The sequence below is a fragment of the Solenopsis invicta genome, chromosome 5 (genome assembly GCF_016802725.1).
Source record: "Solenopsis invicta isolate M01_SB chromosome 5, UNIL_Sinv_3.0, whole genome shotgun sequence".
Lineage (NCBI taxonomy): Eukaryota > Metazoa > Arthropoda > Insecta > Hymenoptera > Formicidae > Solenopsis > Solenopsis invicta.
Window position 1 is genome coordinate 14,514,452 of NC_052668.1, and position 24,154 is coordinate 14,538,605.

At 36.0% G+C, this 24,154-nt stretch overlaps 1 protein-coding gene across 5 annotated transcripts in view; it reads left to right on the top strand.

The window, feature by feature from the left end:
* LOC105202335 (glutamate receptor ionotropic, kainate 2) overlaps positions 1-24,154 on the top strand; it is a 139,311-nt gene that overhangs the window by 60,458 nt on the left and 54,699 nt on the right. For all 5 annotated transcript variants that reach the window (XM_026132629.2, XM_011170798.3, XM_026132630.2 and 2 more), the window contains exons 5-7: positions 9,283-9,458; positions 9,878-9,931; positions 10,013-10,177. In XM_026132629.2, the coding sequence (XP_025988414.1) occupies positions 9,283-9,458; positions 9,878-9,931; positions 10,013-10,177 (395 nt within the window). The remainder of the gene's footprint in view (positions 1-9,282; positions 9,459-9,877; positions 9,932-10,012; positions 10,178-24,154) is intronic.

Here is a 24,154-nt window from a genome sequence, read left to right on the forward strand (position 1 = left end):
ATTTCGTCTTGCCTACGGGATCGAACATTGTCACCGCGGTGCGGCGTGACATGTCGTTCGGATGGTTCAGTGTCGACTTTACGGCTTTACCGGAAAAGCCGTCAAGTCAACCATTCTCTATTCCCTGTTACATCGTCGCAAAATCACTTGTAGCTCATGCGTTACATTTCATAGCATACATATATTTGGTATCATATGAATATAAAAAGGATAAGATGAAAAATTTGAAAGAGGTTGTTTAGCTTCAATTAAAATCACTTAGCTCTCTATGATGGCGAGAGATATAGATGTTGGGCAGTTTACGAGATTAACTCATTCAATCGAGGGACAAGTGCCGCCACGCGAGTTCCACGGCTATCTTGGGAGCCAGACAGCGTGGCATTAGATCTCTTTCAACTTTTCAAGTAGTTTAGAGATCCGTTGGTATCGATTCGCGATTACTTTACTCGTTTTCCGTCTCGTGGAGTTTCCCCGCGACGACGCGGAAACTTTCCCGACCAGTAACAACCACTATCCACTTTGCGCGTTTCTCGAATCGCTGCATCCTATCTAATCAAGGGACGAATGCGTTCCTTGCTTCTCGTCCTGTAATTTATCCCGTGCGCGAATTCAGAGTACGCCAATTACACGTATAATTAGGTAAAAAAAATTACGGTGTTTGTTCAATTTAATTCAATTTAATTTTTTATAGTATCACGGATGCTTCGAATACACCCACACTCTCTTTCTCTCTATTTATTTTTATTTAATACTTAATTCATATAATATTGTATCATTTTTTCATTTTTCTTCATTTTTCGTTGCTTACTTTCTCTCTACTGATTATCACATTGTTACATTTCCTTTTGCTGATATGTTTTTTTTAAAGAACCCGCCCTAGACTTGTAATAGACGCTCCTTTTCTCTTTACGCTGTTGGATTATTGGTGCCTGAAGAATTTCGTAATCGTTATTCCCTGTATGCCTTTAGACTGCCGCGGAATGTCAATTCAGATCTTTCTCAAAAAGTGCAAATATCTTCGCCTCGTCTGCAATTTCAAACGAAAATGGAATTCCGAATAGTACACGTACAGAGAATACCGTAATATTTCGATCCATAAAGAGAACTCTCCGTGTATAAGGACGGCACCTATAGACACCTTGTCCCGGAACGTAAACGAGAATAACGGCGTTATTTTAATGTTCGATATTTAATCGCGCCATTTGACACGTCTAAAGCACATTTGGCACGAATATCATCGCTCATCCGACCGCTAAGGCGCATTTATCTTCGCGAGTCTAATTGAGTTTCGCTCCCGCTCGCGCGTGAGGGAGATATCGCGCGTTAACGCAGAAACGAGCAAAATCAAGTCGCCGCATTAGAAACCTTCCCCCGTACAATAAACGCGCTCCGCATAACTCCGCTGGCAGATACAGCGAATAGACTTTACAATGAAGTCCCGTGTCCGTGGCACGGTATAATATCAACGCCGAGTTTCTCGTATACACAGATATGCGCGATGTTAATGGGGAGCCAGAGAGATCGTGACCGTGCGAGCTGAGCTGTCTAGTTTTGCACCTGCGAGACAGACGACTTTGCCAGCCGCCGCCTCGCCGCCAATGTCACTCTGGTGTGAATCTATGCTTTGGCTTCTGCTAATAAATACAGCGAGAAGTATTATCGCTTCTCTAATCATCGTATTATGCTATTCTTGACGACGAGCTACATTAAGCGTTAAATTACGCGGCAAAAATAGCGGCAATAGAAGCATTAAGCTTACGCTACGCCGAGAAAGAGTTTTCCGATTGAAATAACGACGTAATATCGCGCGAATAATACGACGCAATATTAAGCGAAAATTCTTCCACGCGCGCCCGCGTCTTCATACGAACTGAGTTACGTGCTCCAGCTCGTCAGACATTATTCAACGGAAAGTCGGCAACGAGATTCCGACGTCGTAATTATATCCAGAGTCCATCGAAGTTACGCGGAAGTGAAACCACCGCCAGATTAATGTTTCACGATTAATTCGGCGCCGGGTTTTCAATTCGCGGTATAATAAGATCGACCTTCATTCGCGTCTGGTGGGAAGCAGATGAGGAGGGTGAGGGGGGAGGGATGGAAAATCCACCGTGAGGTGATGGTACTTTCCGCTTTTTCTCCACTCGAAAAGGGAGCACGTCGAGTGGCCGAAACGGTTTCGTGAACCTCCCGCCATCCTGATTCCGTATCCTTACGTCCCGAGAATCGTCAATGAACCTTCAACCTGGCCCATCACAGTCCATTGTGGAACTTCCAAGACTCACTCGCTCACTCCATCGAACAACCATCCCCGCGTCCCCCCTCTTACGTTACCCCTCTCTCCGTTCCATCCCGTCGTTCCTCACCATCTCCGCATTCCTCGCGGAATCCTTCAGAATAATGGAGTTGCTGCCGGAAGGACGAATCGTCCCGTTGAACGCACGACCCTGCATTTTTATATTTCGATGCAGAATGATGGAAAAAAAAAACAACAACAACAGAAGAACCTTCGACCTGCGTGTTTTTCATTTTTCTTTACAGTCGACATTTTTATTGAAAAGTTTTAGCATCTCGCGAATTTCATCGAATATCACGGATATATCACGAGATTTACTATAGAATAAAACGGTTCAGAATACATATTTTTAACTGACAAGATGGTAATACTTTTTAATACGTCTTTTTTGGAGTACGAAATTTTTAATGCCACATGCATGTGCTCCTCTTATTTTCGACATTTTACGTCTGCGATATTCCGGCTAGATATTTTCTTTTTATTCTGCAGTACGCTCGCCCCGTAAAGTTCGCTAGTTCAAGCATGAAACGTCAAATCTTTTTTACGTGAGATCCGTCAAAACCAGGCGATGGCCTTGTACTTTTATAACCTCTGAAAGTGACAGCCTAGCAGTATTCTAAGGATCTGCAAGACCTACTTATACGATGGAAAGCTTCAAGTGCTATCTTGTGCTTAACTTACTCTTAAAATACCCATATTGAATGCTGAATCTTGATCCTTGATCATTTTTTATTTTTAATAGTACAAAAAAAGATCAAATGGAGAATATAAAAATAGTTTTTTTATTAAATATTGTTATTCCCAATAAACAAGAAACATTAAAGCAACGAAATTAAAAATTTTATGCGTATTTTAAACATTTTAAAATAATATTACCGTATAATTTCAATGGTTTAAAAAGATAATTAGTTCCTTATTTCATTTAAAATATCATTAAAATATATTAAAAACATTATCTCTAAATCATATGATCAAAGTTTGTTCATATTAACGTTTCGTATAACGTTAAATACAATATATTTAAAAATAGTAATAATTTTATGCTTACTGGGTTGTAAATTACAAAATTTATCTTTATTTATATTTATGAAATTGTGTGCACTGTATAAATATTACTATTTCATTATTATAAAAGTTTATTATAAATATACCTACAATGCACTCATGTTATTGTTTCTTCTAGAGTCTAATATTTTAAAAATGTTTTGGTTATACAATTTACCTTTAACTTAAATTGCCCAAATTAAAAAAAAATGCGGGTTTCTCTCAGGTTTTTATTCACTCAAAAAAACTCTTTCAAGTACAGTAACAATTTTTTAGCTGCAAAAATTAACTAAGGTAAATAAATGATTAGCAAATATTGTGATCGCACATATGTGATATAACCAATCTAAATAACAGAGACAAAATTTATGTCTGAACTGTGTGAAAAATTTAGAAAATTTTTCTGTGGTGCCTATTCAAGTTAAGGCCAATCATACTTGTTATAAAATTTGACTATATAATTGACAGTGAGATCTCAATTTTTTAGAAAGATTGCTAAAATGTTGCTATAAATTCTATATGGGCAAACAATATTTTAGCAGATTCGAAAAAATAACAAAAATTTTTGTGTCATGTAAAAATCTACCTATACCAGCAAAACATTTTTTTGAATGTTCTTTTTTCTTAATCAACAAAAAATTTTTGTCACACGTACCTATTTGAATTGGCTCTGAATTGGCTCTGAAACCAACTGCAAAGGACAAAGCAACGAAAAATTGGGCTTATTTTGCAATGAAAATGACCATATTTTGCAATTTTGCACTAGAAGCAACGATTTTACATAAAAATAAAAAAATATATATATATAAAGAAAAAATTAAATGACTTTCAAATCAATAAAAAAATTCCAATCAAATTTTTGCAGATATTTAAACACAATAATAGAACAATCTATAAAATTTTTATATTTTTCTTAATGCTTTGAGATGTTACGTATGTAATCCCTTCTGATTACGGTAGCTTATTATTTTTATCGTGCATTATAAATTTTAACAGGAGAACGTGATCTGTGCTTCGCATATTTTAAACATAATAAGCCATCAATCATTTTAGTCACGTATTCTAAATAATCTCTCCAAGTAACAGTCATTTTCCTCACGTATCTCAAATATTATTGGAAAATCAATAATTTCTCTCACGTATTTTCAAATTTTGCCAAACATGCTCGGCCTTCTCTAATTATGCAGTCACGTGTTCTAAATGGTTCTCCGCCTTAATGCAAACCAAATTATAATAACGCATAAATTCTGCGAATATCATTCGCAGAATTTGTACGTAATAATTTGATAATTACAAGAACGTTCGAAGACTAGGGAACGGAACGTCAACGATGCATTCGTGAAAATTAAACGCGGTCGCTGCCATATTTTGCGGAGACCTCTCCGCGGATATCTCCTCCGTGTGCATCCTTGGGTACGCGAGGAAGAATTTCTCCCTGTCATAACGAGAATTTTATGACCAACCCGCTTTCGTGTAACGTGTCCAGTCGAGCGCGTATGTTTTACACGATAGCTAAACCATGGCGATGAAGGGACGCAAGAGTGGAAACTCGTTCCCAGACGCAGGGAAAGTCTTTGCGAACTTTTCGAATAACTCGGCGATCGTCGAAGTTCCATCGATATGTCGTCTTTCCGCACCACCGACTGAACGGTCTCGATGGGACGAGCAAACCTTCCGAAAACAAGCCTCTTCGCGATCCTTGGTGCAATTAATGAAAGTCCAGTTTGTACGAGTAACATCACTTTAAAAGAAATTTCTCGGTGATGATCAGTAAATTAGCGAGGACAAATTATAAAACGTAATTGTGCACATTTAAAATAAATACGCTGCTATTCCATTTTACTTTGTTGAAAGGGATTGCATAATAAAAAAAGAACGCGAAAAAAGAAAGTACCTGGCAAATGAAATAATTTAGTGAAACCATTCCCATTTAAAACCGCGACCTGCATATTTTCATTAAAACATTGTTATCGAATAACTTTTAAAATTTTAACTTTTTGTAAAACTGTTTCATAATGCACTTTTAAAAGGATATATTTTTGTACGCTGTGTATCTCAATATTGTTACCGTATTTCTAATACACCACAATTAATGTTTTAAAACTATTTAATTGTCTCAAAGGGAAATAATAAATAATTTCTTTTCCGCTTTTTTCCAGTTTCTGATTTTCATTCTTTTTATGAAAAAATAAAAAGTAATTAAGTTTGATATACTCATCAAGAACCTGCATTCGTTAATCATATTTTTTATTAGTGCTATGTGTAACAAAATATCAGTTAAGAAATATGAATATATGTACAACTACACAGCATTAATAAAAATTCGTTTAATTCTCTCATATTACGTCTCTATGGCACATTGATCTTTCTTTTTTCCCCTCTTCTCCGGCCATTATGAAATTTTTATCTAAAAAGACCTTGAGACTCTTGAGAGATATTGCTCCTTTAGAATATCATATATAAGACCGTAGTAAATTTAGAAGAATTAACTATGCGACTTTTTGCGAGGAACTTCTTTACAGAAGCATTTGCTATATTTTCTTCGTTCTTTGTCGGAATATAATTGCGACTCCGCAAGAAAAGTTGTTCCACCTACTTTCCTGGAATATATTATTAAAAGCGTCATCAAGTATCTTTTCTACATAGCCAAAAACGCATTTATATTCTAAAGCGGTATTTCTCAAAGTACTTCTAAATCGAATCTCTCTGCTGCTGCCACCGCTCGCTCGGGCCTCCAATATTCATTCGGCCGTCCTCTTGAAATGCGCATGTTTAAGACAGCCGGCGATCCAATTATTTCGATCGTCTGTCACCCCGCGATCTACTCGAGGCGAGGAGTGAAAAAGGAGGAATAAGGCAAGTAATCGTTGACAGCTTCTTTCGTACGCGCCGCCTCAGCGCAATATTTCGCACTGTCGAAACGAATATCGACATTTCGAGCACGAATCGTAAGTGGCCGTCATTAGAGTGTATAAAAACCCAATATGATAATCTGTCCTTCCATTGGGAACAGACACGAACGCTTCTGCACTCCCCGGAGAAATTATTGTCATCGTCAAGTAGTCGCCGCGTCCGACTCGCGATTTTTTTTTTTCTTGTATCCCGCGCCTCGTAGAACCCTACAAAGTGATGCAATCAATTATCTCAGTAGGTCCCTCCCAAGATTTGTGCGGCGTCGACGATACTTTGTCCCCTATTTTTCGTAGTAATTGAGAGATTTTTTTTATTTTTTACTCGTCTTTTATTATCTTTTGTTATCACTTTCATGTTTGTTATCATTATCATTCTTTTCGGATATAAAAAGATATACAAATTGTGGGATCTATTATAGAGAGGAATACTGAATAGATACTACTTAGTATGCTTTAAGTTATTTTTATATTTCCCCATCGATATTTCTTCTTTTATGAAAATATAAAAATTTCATTACATATTATTATTAGCTACGTAAATTGAGCAAAAATTAATATCGGTTGTACCTGACTCTTTAAAATGTTATTAGCACAAAACGAGATGTAGCTTTTTATACTTTCGTGTACATTATTATATAATTTCTCAATTATTTCGTATTTTTGTCATAAAGTTGCTTATGTTGAAAACATATAATATTATTAATGAAGATTTAAATGAGCGGTACGCATTCGGCAACTGTTCCCTCGGATTTTATTACGTATAAGCATGCGAAACATAGCAGAAAACATTTCTCATTGCTCGTCGTCGAAAGCCGGCTAACACCCTGCTATTATGTCCAGAACCGCAACGCAGATCGCAGCGAGAAATTGCATCGCGTTCATTTTCGCGCGTTACGACTCATTCTCTCTCTCTCTTTGGAAACGCGAGTCTTCATCGGCATCCCTTAACACACCGTATGTTAAACCGGGCAATGCCAATTCCCTAGTTAGTAATCTGTAAATGGTGTAGTTCTCTCACGTCGTAGAATCGTAAACGACGTAGCGCCCTTCCACACTTTGATGGATGTTCACGGACTATTCCGTTGCAACGCCTTGAAACGTAACTCGCGATAATGTAGCGCGCTTTATGGCTTCTCGCCATGTCAATTTTAATAAAGGGTGCCGCTTTCTGTCTCTCTATCTTTTCTCCTCTGTCTCGCATGTCACCCGCGAAGAGCGGTAAAACGCTCGAAATGCTATTTTAATTGAAACCGCCGTTTCAAACGACTCCCATGAAAGTTCGTTCTTGGTGTACGCAGAGTGTTCATAATTTGAGCTGCATGCAACGAGTCAAACCGCAAACCGGGAGAAATATACTACTTATTATTTTCAATTCAGACTGTAACACCCAACAATTTAATTACCTCTTTACATTACCTTTCATTATCCCGCGCGAAGTACTTCTAATTTACAGTTATTCTTTTTTAATCATGCAAAGGATTAAATAATAATAATAATAATAATAATAATAATAATAATAATACGGTTGTGAGTTTTGTTAAACTACAATTATCTGCTTTTAAATATTGAGAAAAATAATAATTGAGATTTAATAATATCACGACAAGTATCACGATAAGCTATTTAATAGAGACAAGTGATAACTTATAAAGTTATCACTTGTCTCGGATTTTTATTAAGCCGTCGTGTTACGCAAAGTAATCCTCTTGTCACGGTATTGTCTTCTTCATGCCCTTGGTATTACATCTCGAGGATACTATACTCGCCGGTTGTCACGGTATTGGTGTACGAAACATGCGCGCTTAACTTCGAGCTATTGCAGCGGTTATTCATAGTGTTTCCCAAGATAGTCGTCGGCTGTTGTCCCCCAAGGATACAAAATCTGCTTACATGAGAACATTGGTCTTACTCGAGTTACCGCTCGACACGACTTCAATTAAACTCGGTTTCTTACTCGCTCCTGGATTAATTACTGCTAACACTTGAGCAGAATACGTAACAAAGTGCGTTATTTTTCTCCTCTTTTCTGTTCTTAAAGAGTAGTTTATCGTCAAATCAAGCTTTCATTTTTTTGCTCAAACAACTCTTTATCATATTTTTTTACAAAATAGAACAAATGTAAAAAATATTTTTTTATTTCAAATCGAATTAACGATTGACGCTCATTCTAATTAATACAAATTAAAACTGATAAATTATGTGTGATTTTATTATTTGTATCATTATTCCTAAAAGCTTTCAAGCGAATAAAGATGAAATCACCTTTACGTAAAATATGTAAATTTATCAATAGGATACTATTATAGGCGATACTATTACATATCGGCATAGATGTCAATACTCTTAAGCAAATCGAAACGCATCAATCAGCGGCTCGTTTGGGCGGAGTTTGCCGTGAAAGATTATCTCGACTTCGGCACTTCGTGCCCAAAGGAAATTGACAGGCCGAAACGTTGCTCCTCGAAACCCGTCTCCGGCACGCGTTGTCGGAATCTCAAGAGCTAAAGTTCCCGTCGGTAACTTGCGAGAGAACAGAGTCTGTGTCTCCCCGGAAGACCTGCAAGTCAGATACCTTGATTACTTAGGCACTGGAGAGTATTGATTTCGTCGGATAACGCGATTTACGGGTTTCCGTGTCATTAAGCGATTGACCTGCGATGATTTCTGCGGAAATCGCGAAATAAGCGAACGATTCGCTTGTGTTTACTTCGACAATCGTGTCTTCGACTGCGCGCAAATCCTCTTCAGAAATGAAGAGGCCATGGCATACAGAAAAACTTGAGCAGTCAAATTTAGATAGTAAGCGAATTGGCCAATTCGCAGTCAAGAACTCAAAGCATAACGTAGACAGTAGCCTACAATACAAACTATTGATTTTTTAATTGTTTATATTAATTCTTTAAATCTTAAGTCTTTATATTTTTTTTACGCTATGGGCATGTATGTTGCTACAAAATAATATGTGTGTGTATGTGTATATATATATATATATATATATATATATATATATATATACATATCGATTTTTAGGGCTGGTGAAGCTTCGAGAGATAGTGAGATCGCCGAGAATCCATAACATCGAAATCGATCTCCGGCAGGCAGACCCCGACTCGTATAGGCAGGTCCTTTCCGAAATAAAGAGCAAGGAAATCCAAAATATCATCGTCGACACAAAACCCGAGCACATGCATCATTTTCTACAAATGGTAAATCCTACACGCTTCATTCTTCATGCATCCTCTCGTCTTACATATTTACATGCATATGCGTAATACGTTTGTATAAGTTATTTCAGAACATTTTACAACTATTATAAAAAAATTTGTCAGTTAATTGGAAAAATCTTATGCAAAACTGAACATTAAGAACATTACAGGAAAATATGACATTTGAATTTTCGTTGAGGAAGGATTCCAAATTATATTCTAAAAATTCATACATGAAAAAAGGTACTTGAGAGAGAGAGAGAGAGAGAGAGAGAGAGAGAGAAAGTTAGAAGTAAACTTCGATACACTTGAAAAAAATTAGCTATGCTTCGATTTTGAGATCATCGATTTACTTTATACATATATTTTATTTCGCGGAAGCAGCCTCGACTGACCGTATTGCTTCGCATATATTGCAGATCCTGCAGCTGCAGATGAATGATTACAAGTACCACTACCTCTTCACGACTTTCGTAAGTACTCTAGGGATATTGAAACGCACAGTGAAGATCCACTTGGTCCGCGACTCGATTCGCTCGCTCGCTTTTCCACAGGATATCGAAACCTTCGACCTCGAGGATTTCAAGTACAATTTTGTCAATATCACTGCCTTTCGTTTGGTCGATGCGGACGATGTCGGCGTACGTAGTATCCTGAGGGACATGGAACGCTATCAGCCGTCGGGTAACACGATCCTCAATAAATCGAGGATCATCCAGGTAAGCACACATGCGCTTTCTGTTTATAGAAACGTTTGCACTACCTATATTTGGAAAGATAATATAACGCTTATCTCTCCCGATTTTACAATTAAAGGCTTGTAAAATGTAGAGATTGAGACGTGAAGATTTCAATCTACTTTGTGGTTTAAGGGCGATAGAAAGATTTGTAATGAACGAAAAATCGGTAAACTTTAACTCGTTAACGTAATAGGAATAAATTGAATATAAAATCATTCTGTAGGATATACTATACATGTATATCAACAATAAGAATCTATTTTCAAAGTTACAAAATATTAACTGCATCACGCGGCGGTAAACCTGTGGTTTTGCAGTTCGTTAATAATTCGAGAACAAATAAAAATAACTAGATGATTTTTTTTCATTAGAGAGCATTAAATTTTCTACATCTAACTACAATCAATTTTATACTGTTATAACAATAAAAAACACTAAATTTTATCAATTTTTTGTATTTTTTGCCGTCATTTTACTTTTTATCGGATTGTTTTGTTCTACAATGAAAGCTTTATTCTACAATGAAAAACTTCGGAAACAATACGTTTAGCTTAGCTAAATATATCAACTAGCAATTTCGGAAAAATTTACATCGCGTGATAGATCAGGCTGCTACAGTTTTATATGTTAACATTTGCAACTTAAAAAATTTTTTTATTATTGATATATAGTACCAAAGATAAGTCACAAAAAACTTTAATTTTATTTCTATATCTATATTACCCAGTTTACTAGTGGACCTGAAATCAACGTTTTATGTCAAAACTGGTGAGAGCAAATCATTTCGTATTTTACGTGAAAACTTATTTATAAGGGCTCACTTTTTTTCGCTTGTATATAAGTCATTACCAGTGAATTGGTTAACAAATCAAAGTTTATCAAGTTTTAAGTATTTCAAACTTTTCTATTTTCTTAACGCTACTTTTCCGCATATAGTAATTTCATAGAGCAATTTCGTATTACAGAAAACATATTTTGCATTGATAAAGGAAAAGGATTCGATACCCTGGAAAATTGGTGTTTACAATATAATATCGTGTTTTATTAGTTTTCGTATTATATCCGTAACAAGTATATACACTCAATGAGGTACTATACTTTCATCTCGCAACATTGTTTTGTCGACCATAATTTTGCACGCGACGGCGGGCTACACTGCGCCTTTGAAAGATTGGCAAGATCTCAATGAAAGATGTAAAACAATTTATCGTCACGTTGCACATACGTTAGTGCACCTATGGCTTCAATGCCTGTGCGTCAACATCACCGAATGCTTTATGGAGCGATAAAATCGGCTGAAAGCTATTTGAAACAACGTATGCGTCGCCACGTCGCGAGTAATGCCGCATACCGCGGGTAACAGCCACATTGTTACCAAAGTAACAAACGTTACTTTTTTTTTAAGTAATGATAAAATCGTCGAAAAATATCAAGCGGAAGAGTCTTTCTATTCGGTAATTCTTATACGCAATAAGCTTGAAATACCGATGGATGTTGAAATAAATGGATATCGATCACGTAAAAGGAATAACAATAAAGCGCATTCGCTTCAGAATTATTTTGATTTTATTACCGGCTCTCTGTTCTAAATATATATATATTAGTAAAGAACGTACGCGTGGCGTGTATGAATATCCTATTATGAAATCTACATAAAATACTCAGATATTTCGATATCGGGAAATGGAAATTCAACGTTTGACTTCGTACTTTGTGCACACATATTTCTCTAGCTCATTCACCAATTATATTAAATTATGATGTATGATGTTCTCGTGATGCGTATGGAAAAAGAAATCATATTTGCATTTAAATTGTATAATATTCTATCTAAATTGCACAGTTACAAATTTCACCGATTGCACGTATAGCTAGATATAACACGTAAGCACGTTATCCATTCAAACAATCTTCCTCATTAACAAGTTACGTTGCATTAACCTCCCAGTTTACATTACTCGGCCGGTGTAATCAGAATTACATATCACTAATGAATGAAACAAAAATTAATATTTCCATTCATTTTCTATATAATTATTTATTACGTAACCGAAAGGAAATGATTTTGTTTTAATTTCTATAGTATCAGAATAATGAATCTACATGCGAAAGAGGAAACTCGAGGGAGGCGCTACTCTTTCGCTTGATGATGTGTAACAGAATTATCACACACTCGCTATGCATGTAAAAATCCGCGACCGCGTCCGCAACGTGTTCGCGACGCGTGAAGCTTAACGTTTTTTTTTTTCCAATTTAGATGCAGATCAGAATGTCGCGACGACGACGACGACAACGACTTTGTGAAACTCTACTGTTACCGCGTCGCGACGACGGTCGTTCGTAATCGTGTTTCGTATCACGCACATGCAGGCATGAATGCGTTGAATGACGTGCCAATGAAGCACCGTGCGAAAAAATCGCACAACGCGTGTATTTAATCAAACTTCTGCGGCTCATCGAGCTGGCCGTTTGTTAATTTTTGCATATTAATATAATTAATAATTAATAAATAAATTTAAATTTAAATTTTTATTGTTTTACTTACATTTTTATTTATTTAATTACTTTTTTTATTTATTGTTATTCATTCAATTACTTTTTTATTAATTTAATTATTCTTTTCTATTCTATTTTTTTGTATAGATTATTATTTTCAATTTTATTTTATTAGCTCATTTGAGGGATTCCCGCGCGTATCTCGAGTTTTTTCACATTCTCGAGTCATTGATTTCTTGGATTTGAACGTTTCAAGGAATTTGAGAACTCATGAATCTTCTGCTCTCGAGATTTTTGAATACTTATTTTCAACACGTTATTGATAGAAACAAATGCACTCTTTATCTCTCTTTCTCTCTTTCTTTCTAATTATAATACAACAATTATATATTAAAACATCTTATTATCAGTACTGTTGAAAACCAATTTTGTTCTCTCTAGTTTGTTAAAAATCTGTTAAATATCTGTTAAAAATTTGTCAAATCTTTTAAATATCAGATTACAGTATTATCATATCATTTAATTAATATTTTATATTAGTCGACATGAGTTTACGATTAATATGCAGATCTTTCTATTTATTCACAGTTCATACTCTTATACTCTTCTGCAAATGCTTTAATGCAAATAATCAAAACGCATTTTTGCATTGAAATACAAATAAATCGATTTTCCAGGCGCATAATCTCGCAACGAATTTTCACAAACATCGATTCACATCACTGAATTGAAACGTATTTGCCTCTCTTTACATACGACGTCTTTTCTTCGATCCTCAGGCAAAATATGCGATATTTATAACAAGAAAGAAAACGTTTCGCGCACAAATGCGAAAACCATTTGCGCAAAGGGTCTCTTCGAAATCACTGCTAATAAATCAAGTAAGATGACATTGTTCCGGGAACTTCTACGATGTGCCTCGTATATGTCCTTTACAATTATTATTATTTTTCACACCCTCGAATCTCGTTCTCCCGGGGGACCGGCGTTTCAGGAATACCGAAGGATTATTTGCATATATAACAAAACCGAGGGGACGCTCCGACGGATTCTCGGAGAGAAAAGCGCGATCTTTTGTCCGAAGGACCATTCGAAAGGATAAAGTTAACATTTTCTCGGAAAAATGTATATTTGCCCTTTTTGAAAAATATGCCAGGAAATATCGCTATTTCGCTGTGACGAAAAGGATAAAAGAAAATAATCTTTTATTCACCGAGTATTGACATCGCTTTATAAAATTATATCGATATCGCGTTTCTCTTTTTCGTCGTTAATTTCCGTTTTTATAAATATTTGCGTTACTTTTTAAGACGAGTTAAAAAAGGAATAATTTATTCTCAAGTCATAACTAAGGTAAAATAAAATTTATTCGCGATTTATTTACAAATTTTACAAGGACAAATGAAAACTGTATAAAATCCGAGTGAATCCCTCGATGTCCCATTTTTGTGAGATAATCGAAACTCTCTCCCCCGTTCGTCGCATCTACAGCGACGAGAGCGAATTGTAAATAGACAATCTGAAATTCCAGATGCGATACTAAGATTAAAAAACTTGGCCACATTTACAATTCATGAGGAAATACCCGGGGGGTTAGGTCCATGAGGAAAAGACTTCTCTAATTACTTCCGCTACAGCCGTTAAACTTCCCGAGGTCGCACAATACGGAAGCGCGCGTAATATTCGAATGTAATATACACTTTAAAAGCGGATTGCAAGACTCACTTACTTAAAAGCACTCAAGAAAAGCATCTTGATCCCGATAAATTACTTCTATATTTCACCCATGCCGCCGCCGCACTGTAGAAAACTTAAAGTTTTCCGCGGAGGAAACGGTGCCATCGACTATCCAATTCTGGGACGCTCAGTATTCAAGACTACGATCCTATAACGGAATTTTTCGCGTTTATTGTTTGCCGGAATTTTGGACTGTGCTAAGGCGGCGAGATTACGAGCAATTTCGGGACGGTCTAATTACTTGCAAAAATGTTATCAGACGTGCTCGTATCGGTAGATATCAACGAAACAACTCGAATTAACGTCTGCGTCCGCACTAAACATCTGTGCAATTACCCAGGAACATTGCCAGAGATAAGGCAAAGTAAGATTTAAGATGTGCTCATGAAAAGTCGAGGGAAAAGCAGAAGCCAGGGATATCGCTTGAAAGATATTTAAATATTCTGTCGCAGTTTAAAATATGGAATCATATAATTATATAAAATTATAGTAGACCCGATCGTGCACTTTATCAATTTCATCTACTGCTTATTTGCACGCGCAGCGCGCACACGCGGATTTGAGGATGTCAAAAGAAGCACAGAAGCTCTAGAGTCCGCTACTATAAATTATTTTTTATCTTGTTAGTGAAATGGGTGCAAGTATTTGTGCTTTTCTAAGACTTCTTTCCGCTTTTAAAAACAATCTCTACGCAATGTCGCGCGAGAGCAACAAATTTCTCTAGGCATACGCATTTATTTATTAACTTAATCTCTGCAAAAGTTAAAGTTTCTTTTAATATTGCTCAATTTAACAATTCTTTCTACAAGCGATTTCATTATTTTATTTTATAAATCAATTCTATCATTGAAATTAAAATAGGACAAGTATAATTATATATAAAATTCTAATAGTTGCGAATAAAGAATTAATTTTCAGTATACGATTAACGATCACAAAAATACTTCGAACGTGAAACACGCGAGACTCATCGTTGTATCGCAAGTTTAAGAGCTTGCCGGCAATCTTCTCGAGCGGTCCCCAGATAATACCTTCCGTTCGCTTTCAAGTGAATTGTCAAACGCTCCTCTATTGTCGAAGACAACCTGTTCGCGTCGTTGCGTCGCGGCGTTGCCCACACTCTCGTACGCAAGTCGTGGTGAAATTACCTACGGCCGCTTTTGTTTCGACACCACTCTCAACGCGCATCGTCGCATCCCTCGTCCCGCCTCTTCAAGTTTCGTCGCCTTCGACGTCAACCCCCACACGCCAAGCAACCGCCGCTGCCGCCGCCGCCACCTTCCTTTTCTGCGCCGCTAAACGACCGAGTTAGCTCGGGCAAAGCCGCACAAAAAGCTCGCTCACAATCAACGCTCGGCGCAGGCAGGAGAGCAAAGGAAGAAAAAGGAAATAGGGCGCGCAGTTTAGGCGTCGGAGGTCGAGAGAAAGAAGTAGGCGGTTCCAGCGAGCGAGATAAGCGGAGAGCATACCTGGTTAACTTTCCCTCTAGTCTCACCGCGTGACTCTCAAGCTTCGGCGGGGAAAATATAGACGTGGGTGGTTGCACAAGAAGCGCAATGTAAGTAGGGTAGGGTATGCAGACCGAGAGAGGAAAAGAGCGAGAGATTGACTCTTACGTGACGACGGCAACGAGTGAGACGAGAAGGCGGCTGGATAAGAAGAAGCTTGTTACACCACCGTGGAAACCGCAGATGCATACTGATCGCGCGTCTCGGCTACCGGCAACGCGCTTCCTCGCCTCCTTTCCCGTTCGTTTTCCTTCCCTTCTTACCACGCTCTTTCTCTCTCTCTCTCTCTCTCTCTCTCGACGAGAAAGGTAACAACCTACTGGAGGCGAGATGGACTTTTTCAGTCTCGTCCACGGATGAAAACGCGGGCGGATGTATGTGAGCCGCTGATGTAACGGCTTAATGAGAAAGATCTACATCAAACTGTGATGAAGAAACAACCCCTGGTAGACGCGCCTAATTACGCAATTCGATAAGCTCCAATGATTTCCGTCGATAAAAAGGGAATATATATTTCAGGGCTGTTAGTAACGCAATTTTGCAAACTTGAAGTTTACAGAAGTTGCATTATTTGAAACTTTTATCCCGGCAAAATATTTTTCATTCATAATTATATTTAATTATATACAGTTATATAAAAATGTATATAATTATGTATAATCCATTCTATAATTATATATATTTTACATAATGCTGTATAATTTTTATATATACATAATCCTCATTTTATGAGAGAAAGAATATCTTAAAAAAAATTTTACTTACGAAAAGAATTATTTACTTGTTAGATATTATAATAGCTTATTTACTTGCAATCAAACTACAAATTTCTTAAATTTAATTGAAATAATTATGTAAATAAAATAAAAAAGTAATTTTTAGTACTTTTTCTTGCAGTTCTAAAAAAGATTTAATGTTAGATAATTTTTATGTTCAAGATAACTAAATTTTTTAATTTAAGAAATCAATTTAATTAAGTTTAATAATATTCTTACAATTAGCTTAGTAGCCAAATCATTATTTAAATGTAGAAATGTAATAATATATAATACTTAATGTCATATGTCCATTTATTTAAAAATAAATATTTTTACTTAAACAGAACAAATAAAATTTGTTTGCATCAAAATATATTAATAATTACTAGCAATTCATCATTTAATAACAAATGTAGTGCGAATGTACGGATGCTCATAATACCTACACGGCCCTAAATCGCCTCGCACTCGAATTATTTCCTCCTCATTGTTTAAAATATGAGCGATATGAGACGCAATGAAAGATTTATTACGTCTGAGTAATATTTTTTTTTTTTTATCAAACAGTTGAAAAAGTTGCACATTTATAAGATATCCTTGAATATGTACACTAAGAAAAAAAAAATTGTGAACTGAACTAAATGCGTTTAGTTGTTTATGAATTATTTGATTCAAATATTATTTATTTGAATCAAATACACGGTAATAATTTGAATGAATATCTGTACTTATCTCAACACGCATTTTTTCGAATCAACAAATGTTTGCTTGACAACCCGTGACCGCCGTATTTAGTTGAATAAACTAATATCTTTTTAAATCAACAACTTTTTTTTCTCAGTGTAGGAATATAATGAACAGCTATTAATTACTAATTGTCACTTAACACGGGGATTAATGAGAAAAAGGAAGGAAGAACCCACGTATCAAGATTTCGGTCCCTTGTCTCATATTTCTCTCAACTCTTCTCCAATCCGCTTGGTCAGTGAATCACGGAATCCCACTGCTCTATGGTGGATAACCTCTACTCTTAGTGCCATAAATCAGGCTATCTCGCACTCGAAGGGTTTTATTATTTTATTTGGCAACCGTGTAGTCATACTAGGAAGGTAAGTTCCCGTGGCGACTGCAGCGGTCAGAAATATGGCTGGAACGACAGTGGTCTGGCTGAAACTTTTTTGGGAAAAATCTGCAGCGGCGAGCCGCAAGAACTAACACATGTTTTACTAATCGCGAATGTCTACTGTGTCATGAAATATTATCTCTTTGTTAAATTGTTTTAAGATTTTAAAATAAATTTGTAATCTGTTAAATATCGCAATAGCATTGTTATTAATTTGGGATTAACATATATTTGTTACAATTGACCAAAAATATTGCAATAGCACAGTTATTGATTTGGAATTAATAAATGTTTGTTAAAATGTGAGAAATAATTGACCACAGTAATTTTTAAAAATCTTTTTTGTGCTGCAATATATGGTAGTCTACCATTGTGGACAGACAAATCGAGTTGTACTCTACAATCGTAAATTATATCCATTGCTCGCTGCTAAACTGTCAATACCAGGCCATTACAAATAACCAATTTACAGCGATCGCTGCGAACAGCTTGGTGCATTATGAGCCGTTAAGAGACATGCTGCGAACAACGTGAATTTTCTCTATATCACATAAAATACAGATGTTCATTATTAAGCACTAATTCTTCACGGCCAATTAATTGTAATTTGCACTTCCATAATGCTGAATGAATAAATGACAATTAAAACTCGCCAATAGAACTTATAATACAATATGTATCACATACAACAATAAAATTTATGTTAACAGTTACAAATAAAAGAACTGCGATGCAGTAAAAGAACCGGAAATGATAAAGCACATTTATAAAGATTTAATTAAAAGTAATATCATAATTTGTGTATATATATATATATATATATATATATATATATATATATATATATTTATAATGTTTGTAAAATTAAATTTAGAAGAGATATATAAAATATCACAAAATAAATGGACGGAAATATCGTGATGTGTGCCAATTTTTTTAGATTCTCGTCATGTGAAAAGCGAAAAGAAAACAATGTATCGAAACGTGCGGCAAAATCTGTTATATTTGCTGACAATAAAGTAAACATTGCCAACCCGACTATTGTTGCAAATATGATTATATGTATTGTAATTTTATCCCGTCAGAAAAGCGATGCATCAAATGCAGTTTTTGATTTATATTTTCTTTCTCTTTCTTTTTCTATTATATTTATATACGCAATATAAAATTGAAAAACTATCTATTTGAAATTGAAGGTATTGTCTATCATGATGTTTATAAAATATCACACGCAAAATATGATATCGTAAAAAAAAGTTTCACTGTACTTTTCCTTTCTTTTTAATTGTTTACTTGTTCTCTACATAGGAAATAAGATGGTTATTTTAAGATTTAGCAATTTTTCTCATTTTAAATATTGATCTATTTTTTTGTTCACTAAAAATTAACAATTCATCATTTTATTCATTTTCCCTATATAAAAGAGGAGGGCTAAAGAATTCTCAATTTACGACGCCAAAATTTAGTCCTTTAAAAATTTAAAATTCTTAAAATCTTTGCAAGGTAGAGAATGCGATACATTATCATGGAGGACGATATATAAAATTACACGAGAATGCTGTAAGATTGTCGAATCTTGCTACAAATATCGACAGAACTTTCGCAGTAGGATAATAACTTCTAAACATGTGTCGATGATTGTAATTCACGGCAGGTTGCGATAAATTATTCACGTTAGAATCCTGATCAAGATAAGTTAAAGGTTGTGGACATTCTTAGATTTAAACAAATCGGATCGCAGTCTGGTAGTCGGTGGCAAGCGGGATAAGGACCATAACCGTTTCTCTTCCCGTTATCCGGCTGCGCAAGAGTAGCGCTTGCACGCGGAAGATTGGTTAAGCCAGCGACTTCATAAAGAAATTTCTATTTGCCAAACAGGCCGGCAGAAAGGAAGAAATCCGCGTCCGTGGAATTCTGCGACATAAAGCAAGATTTGTTTCAGAATCCGCGCTCCGACTAGTATTTATTTCAATTACGTCAGGCTAAAAGGAAGGCATCTATCTTCATAACGAGAATTTTTCGAAACGAGATTCCGTAAATGGACGCTTACTTAAAAGGATCTACTCGAAGGCGAAATTTACGATGAGTGAAAATACATGTAGCGCGAGAAATATTCACATCGCACATTTCACGATTATGACCATCATTAAAACGCTAAGTAAGCCAATTCGGGTGACGGCTCATCCCCTCTTCTACATTTTAATGAAGACGCTCGGTAAACATCGGTAGACTGATCTTTAAAACACCATCGTTAATTGCAATGGTAGCAATGGCAAAGAAAATTTGGCCGCAAGGTAAAATTGTCATCATGCTATTCGGATTCTTTACCTGCAACATTTCCGACTTAACCGACAAGAAAGGTGAAGATCTGACACTAGACAGCAAGTAGTTCGACGACGCATTTTCATTTTGCTTTAAATGCTAATGAACAGACCGATCCTGGCAATGAAACCGGACCGGGAATGAGTCGTGAGACGGGGACTCATCGTCGTTCGTCGCAAAGTTAAATGCACGTTTCAAGAAAGAGACGAGCCGCGAGCCGGACAGTCCTCTTTGAACTAATTCCGTAGCGCGATTATCCGGATCGGAGTTGGATCGTTAGGATTAGGAGGCATCAAAGTTTCGTCCTCCTTGCCGAACGCGCAACGGGAGTTTACGAGAACCAACGAATGTTGGTCTAACGGCTAACCAACGATCCATCCAACCCCGGGCAGGACTTAAACCTGGCGGACACTTGGCCGGTGCACGCAACTGCCAGTTTCTTCATTATTCACGCGAGATTGCCAATTTCCAGGACGTCAGGATGCTCAGCCAATGAAGCAATCCATTCAGTCTCGCGCGGTCGCTTGTATCGGTCGAATGAGACGAATATCACTTTGTCATATGCAATGCAGCGTCATCGTGTGCGCGTTTATGGGGTTTTCCTTTTGGAAACATGAATTTATTTATATTTGTAAAAATTTGTAAAAACAATTTAAATTTCATTTCTGACGAGAGCTTTTTTAATTGTCGCATGTAAATAGGGAATCTTTTTGATATTGGCATGATTAAATATTTTGAATAAAAAATGATATAAAATCAGAAATAAACGAATAAATCAAATATAAATAAATTGAAAATAAATAAATGATAAATACAAATTGAATCAAGGTTTATTTTTACCTAACAAATATGTATCTATCGATGTTATTTATATTATAGGTAAAAATTGTTCGCTCGGGCGACATATTGCAGTGGGTCAATTTTTTGAACGCTCGTAATTTTAATTAGTATTATGAGAAATTGCTTAATGTAGCATAGAATCAGATTATCTGAATACCACAAAGGCAAAAATACCTCAAATCTCATTATCACGTGTAACGCGTGAACGATGTAGTTTAAATAATGTTCTGTCGAGTAACATCGACGAATTTCACCGGTTATTATGCGCACAAAGAATGTGAAATTTCAAATTGTATCTTAATGTGCATTCAAGTTAAACGCTATTAAGCAAAGCCACGCTGCCATTTCTGTCCGTTGGTTGAACTCGGGCTAATTAAAAGCACGCTCCAATTAGCTCCGGATAACTAGAGTGTATTCACGGTGCAACAACTATCGCAACTTCCATCCAACTAAGAGATTTCTGATAATACGCGTGAGCTCGTTCACCTCATTTTCATCCCGTCGTGGCATAATAAGGCGTAAGCGCTTTGATAGGAAACACAGTCAACCGTATTTAATTTTAATTAAATTAAACAAATTTTCAACAGACCAATAACATCGGATTAATCAGTGACAGAATCACTGGAAAATTAATTTTTGCTTCTGCTTTGAAAGTACGCGAAATGTTTGTTGTAATTAGCTGCAGTTCCTGCTAAATTACGAACAATATTTTTCATTAGAAAGAAAGTTGAAAAGAGCATCCCTCATCTCTACTTCAAATCCCTAAAAACACCATTGAAATTGCGGATAATCTACTTTCCTAGCTTGACGAAAAAAAATACATGGAAAAATTCTGTTACAATTCCATCTTTTTATAAATTGAATCAAATAGGGATTTTATCCTTTCGCGATTGGAATCGCGTACTGCGCACCGCGTGAGTAAAATTCTGTTAAACGATAATCACAATAATCCACTCAACTTCACTCAAAGAGGGTGAAATTAAATGCGTATGCCGCGCCATGGAGAAAAGAATTAAATATACAGCAACGCGAGGCGATCGACAGTAGGCGATCCCTTTTTCGATGAGAGAAAAACGCTTTATTGGATTGTCAGATCTCATGAGGGGCTCCACGATAAAATGTTTTGATATCGGCAGGAACAGCCGCAATCGATACAATCGACGCGTACGGTTCCGTGCACCCCCGGTTACCTCGATCACTGAAGCAGCAGGAAAAAAAAAGTGATAACCGCGTCGTCTATCGCCGGCCATTAATTTTTCCCAGTTCCGAATTCACTCGGCGAACGCGTTGGACGCAATTTTTTCGCGATGCGGGCACGCACACATACACACACGCACACGCACGCGGACATCTGCAGAATGCAATTGCATTGCAACATATATTCCGTGACTGTCCGTATTTTGATTATATACGAACTGCAGCTGCAAGATCATTTTGCGAGGCTTGTATTAATAATACGGAGATGTCAGTGTCATAAAATGTAGACGGGGAGATAATTAAGGAAGATATATTCAAATAAGATAGGTTAAAGAACTAAAATTGGAATACCGTTTGTTTTTGCAAAGCAACGTAAACTATTCAGGCAAGTGAACGAGCAAAGATGTAGGTTTAGAATGATTTATTTCTATATCAATATTAGATAAGACAAAACGTTTCGACGTAACTTAGTCTTCATCAGCCACGCGCGTCTCGATAAATTAATTAAAGAAATTCTGAGGCCCCGCGCATATTTAAAGAAGAAGTATAATAAACCTAACAGCAAAGTTTACATAAAATCGCATTATAATAAGAATAAATAATGTAATAAATTTAGAGTCTAACAAAGTCAAATATATTTAATTTTATATAAAATTATAAAGTGTATGATACGTCCATCGGTAAAATGTGTAACTGATTCATCGTTATTTTTCGAGAATGTATTAAATCTAGAGTTAACCGACCGAAACCATTTTTTTTAGTTTCTGCAAAACCAAAACTAAATATTTGATCAGTCTTTAGTTTCGGTCAAAACCGAAACCGAAATTTTCATGAAAAATAAATTTTGATCACGTGACCGAAACTTTCCTTTAGTTTTGGCCGAAACCAAAACTTAGCCGAGACTGGTCGAAATCGAAACCGAAATCGAAATATTCTGTCGGACTCTAATTAAATCCAATAAAATTTAAGCTTATTCAATTCTTAAATGTTATACAGGTTAAAAAATTTGTAATAAATATAATTTTGAGTACAAAAAAATATATTTTCGTTATGAATTATATCATATAATTAAGTTATTATTATTAGGATAAATTCTTTATATGTCGCGAGACTCCAATGCGGAAAAATTCTTTGAATATAAATAATAACAATGACGAAATTGATAAATAATAATGATTCAATTAATATTAATAAATCATTATTATTTATCAGAATTAATATTACTAAATACTTAGAAATTATATTTTTATTATATCATCAAGTCAATTGTTTAAGGCTAATTAGCCGCCACCAAATTATGGCATATTAGACAAAATTGCACGTCTCATCTTTACCTACTAAATAAAAAATTTTATGATAGCGGGATCGCATTAATCTCATGGTTATTGCGACAGACTTCTGGTATTCCCGTGTTGGTTTATGAGTTTCCGCTCCGTCAATACTGTTTGGCTTCGGCAATGAATAGAGCCAGTCACGTGCCATCGATTAAAACTCGTCGTTCCGGTCCTACGTGCGATTTCATTATTTCTGCCGATGGCAATTTCAAAATATTCGCACATGTACCATGTCGCCGTGTACCGTTGTTATTCTGTTTGCGCGTCATTGCGCTTTGGACTATGTTGTCCGACCGAGTGCGGCGACTGGGAAAATGTACGTGTACAAATTGGCATAGACGTGCGCGATTTCAATGTACTTGCCTGCATTTTGTACGATCGTCACGATACGGTGGAATACAAATTCAATAACGAGGCATTTTATGCCCCGTTTGATTAAAGTCGCGATAAAAGTGGACTGGCATTTTTCAAGCTGTCAACGTCAATCACAGATGTCTTAAAGAAGCTCTACTCTTCAAGTAGAGATGCTCGATATGATATAGAAAAAAAAAATTCACTTTATATTTTGCGAAATGTAAATTTATACACGTTGATGCAAAACTACAATGTCACATCCTTTATTTTGAATACAGCAGCCGCGA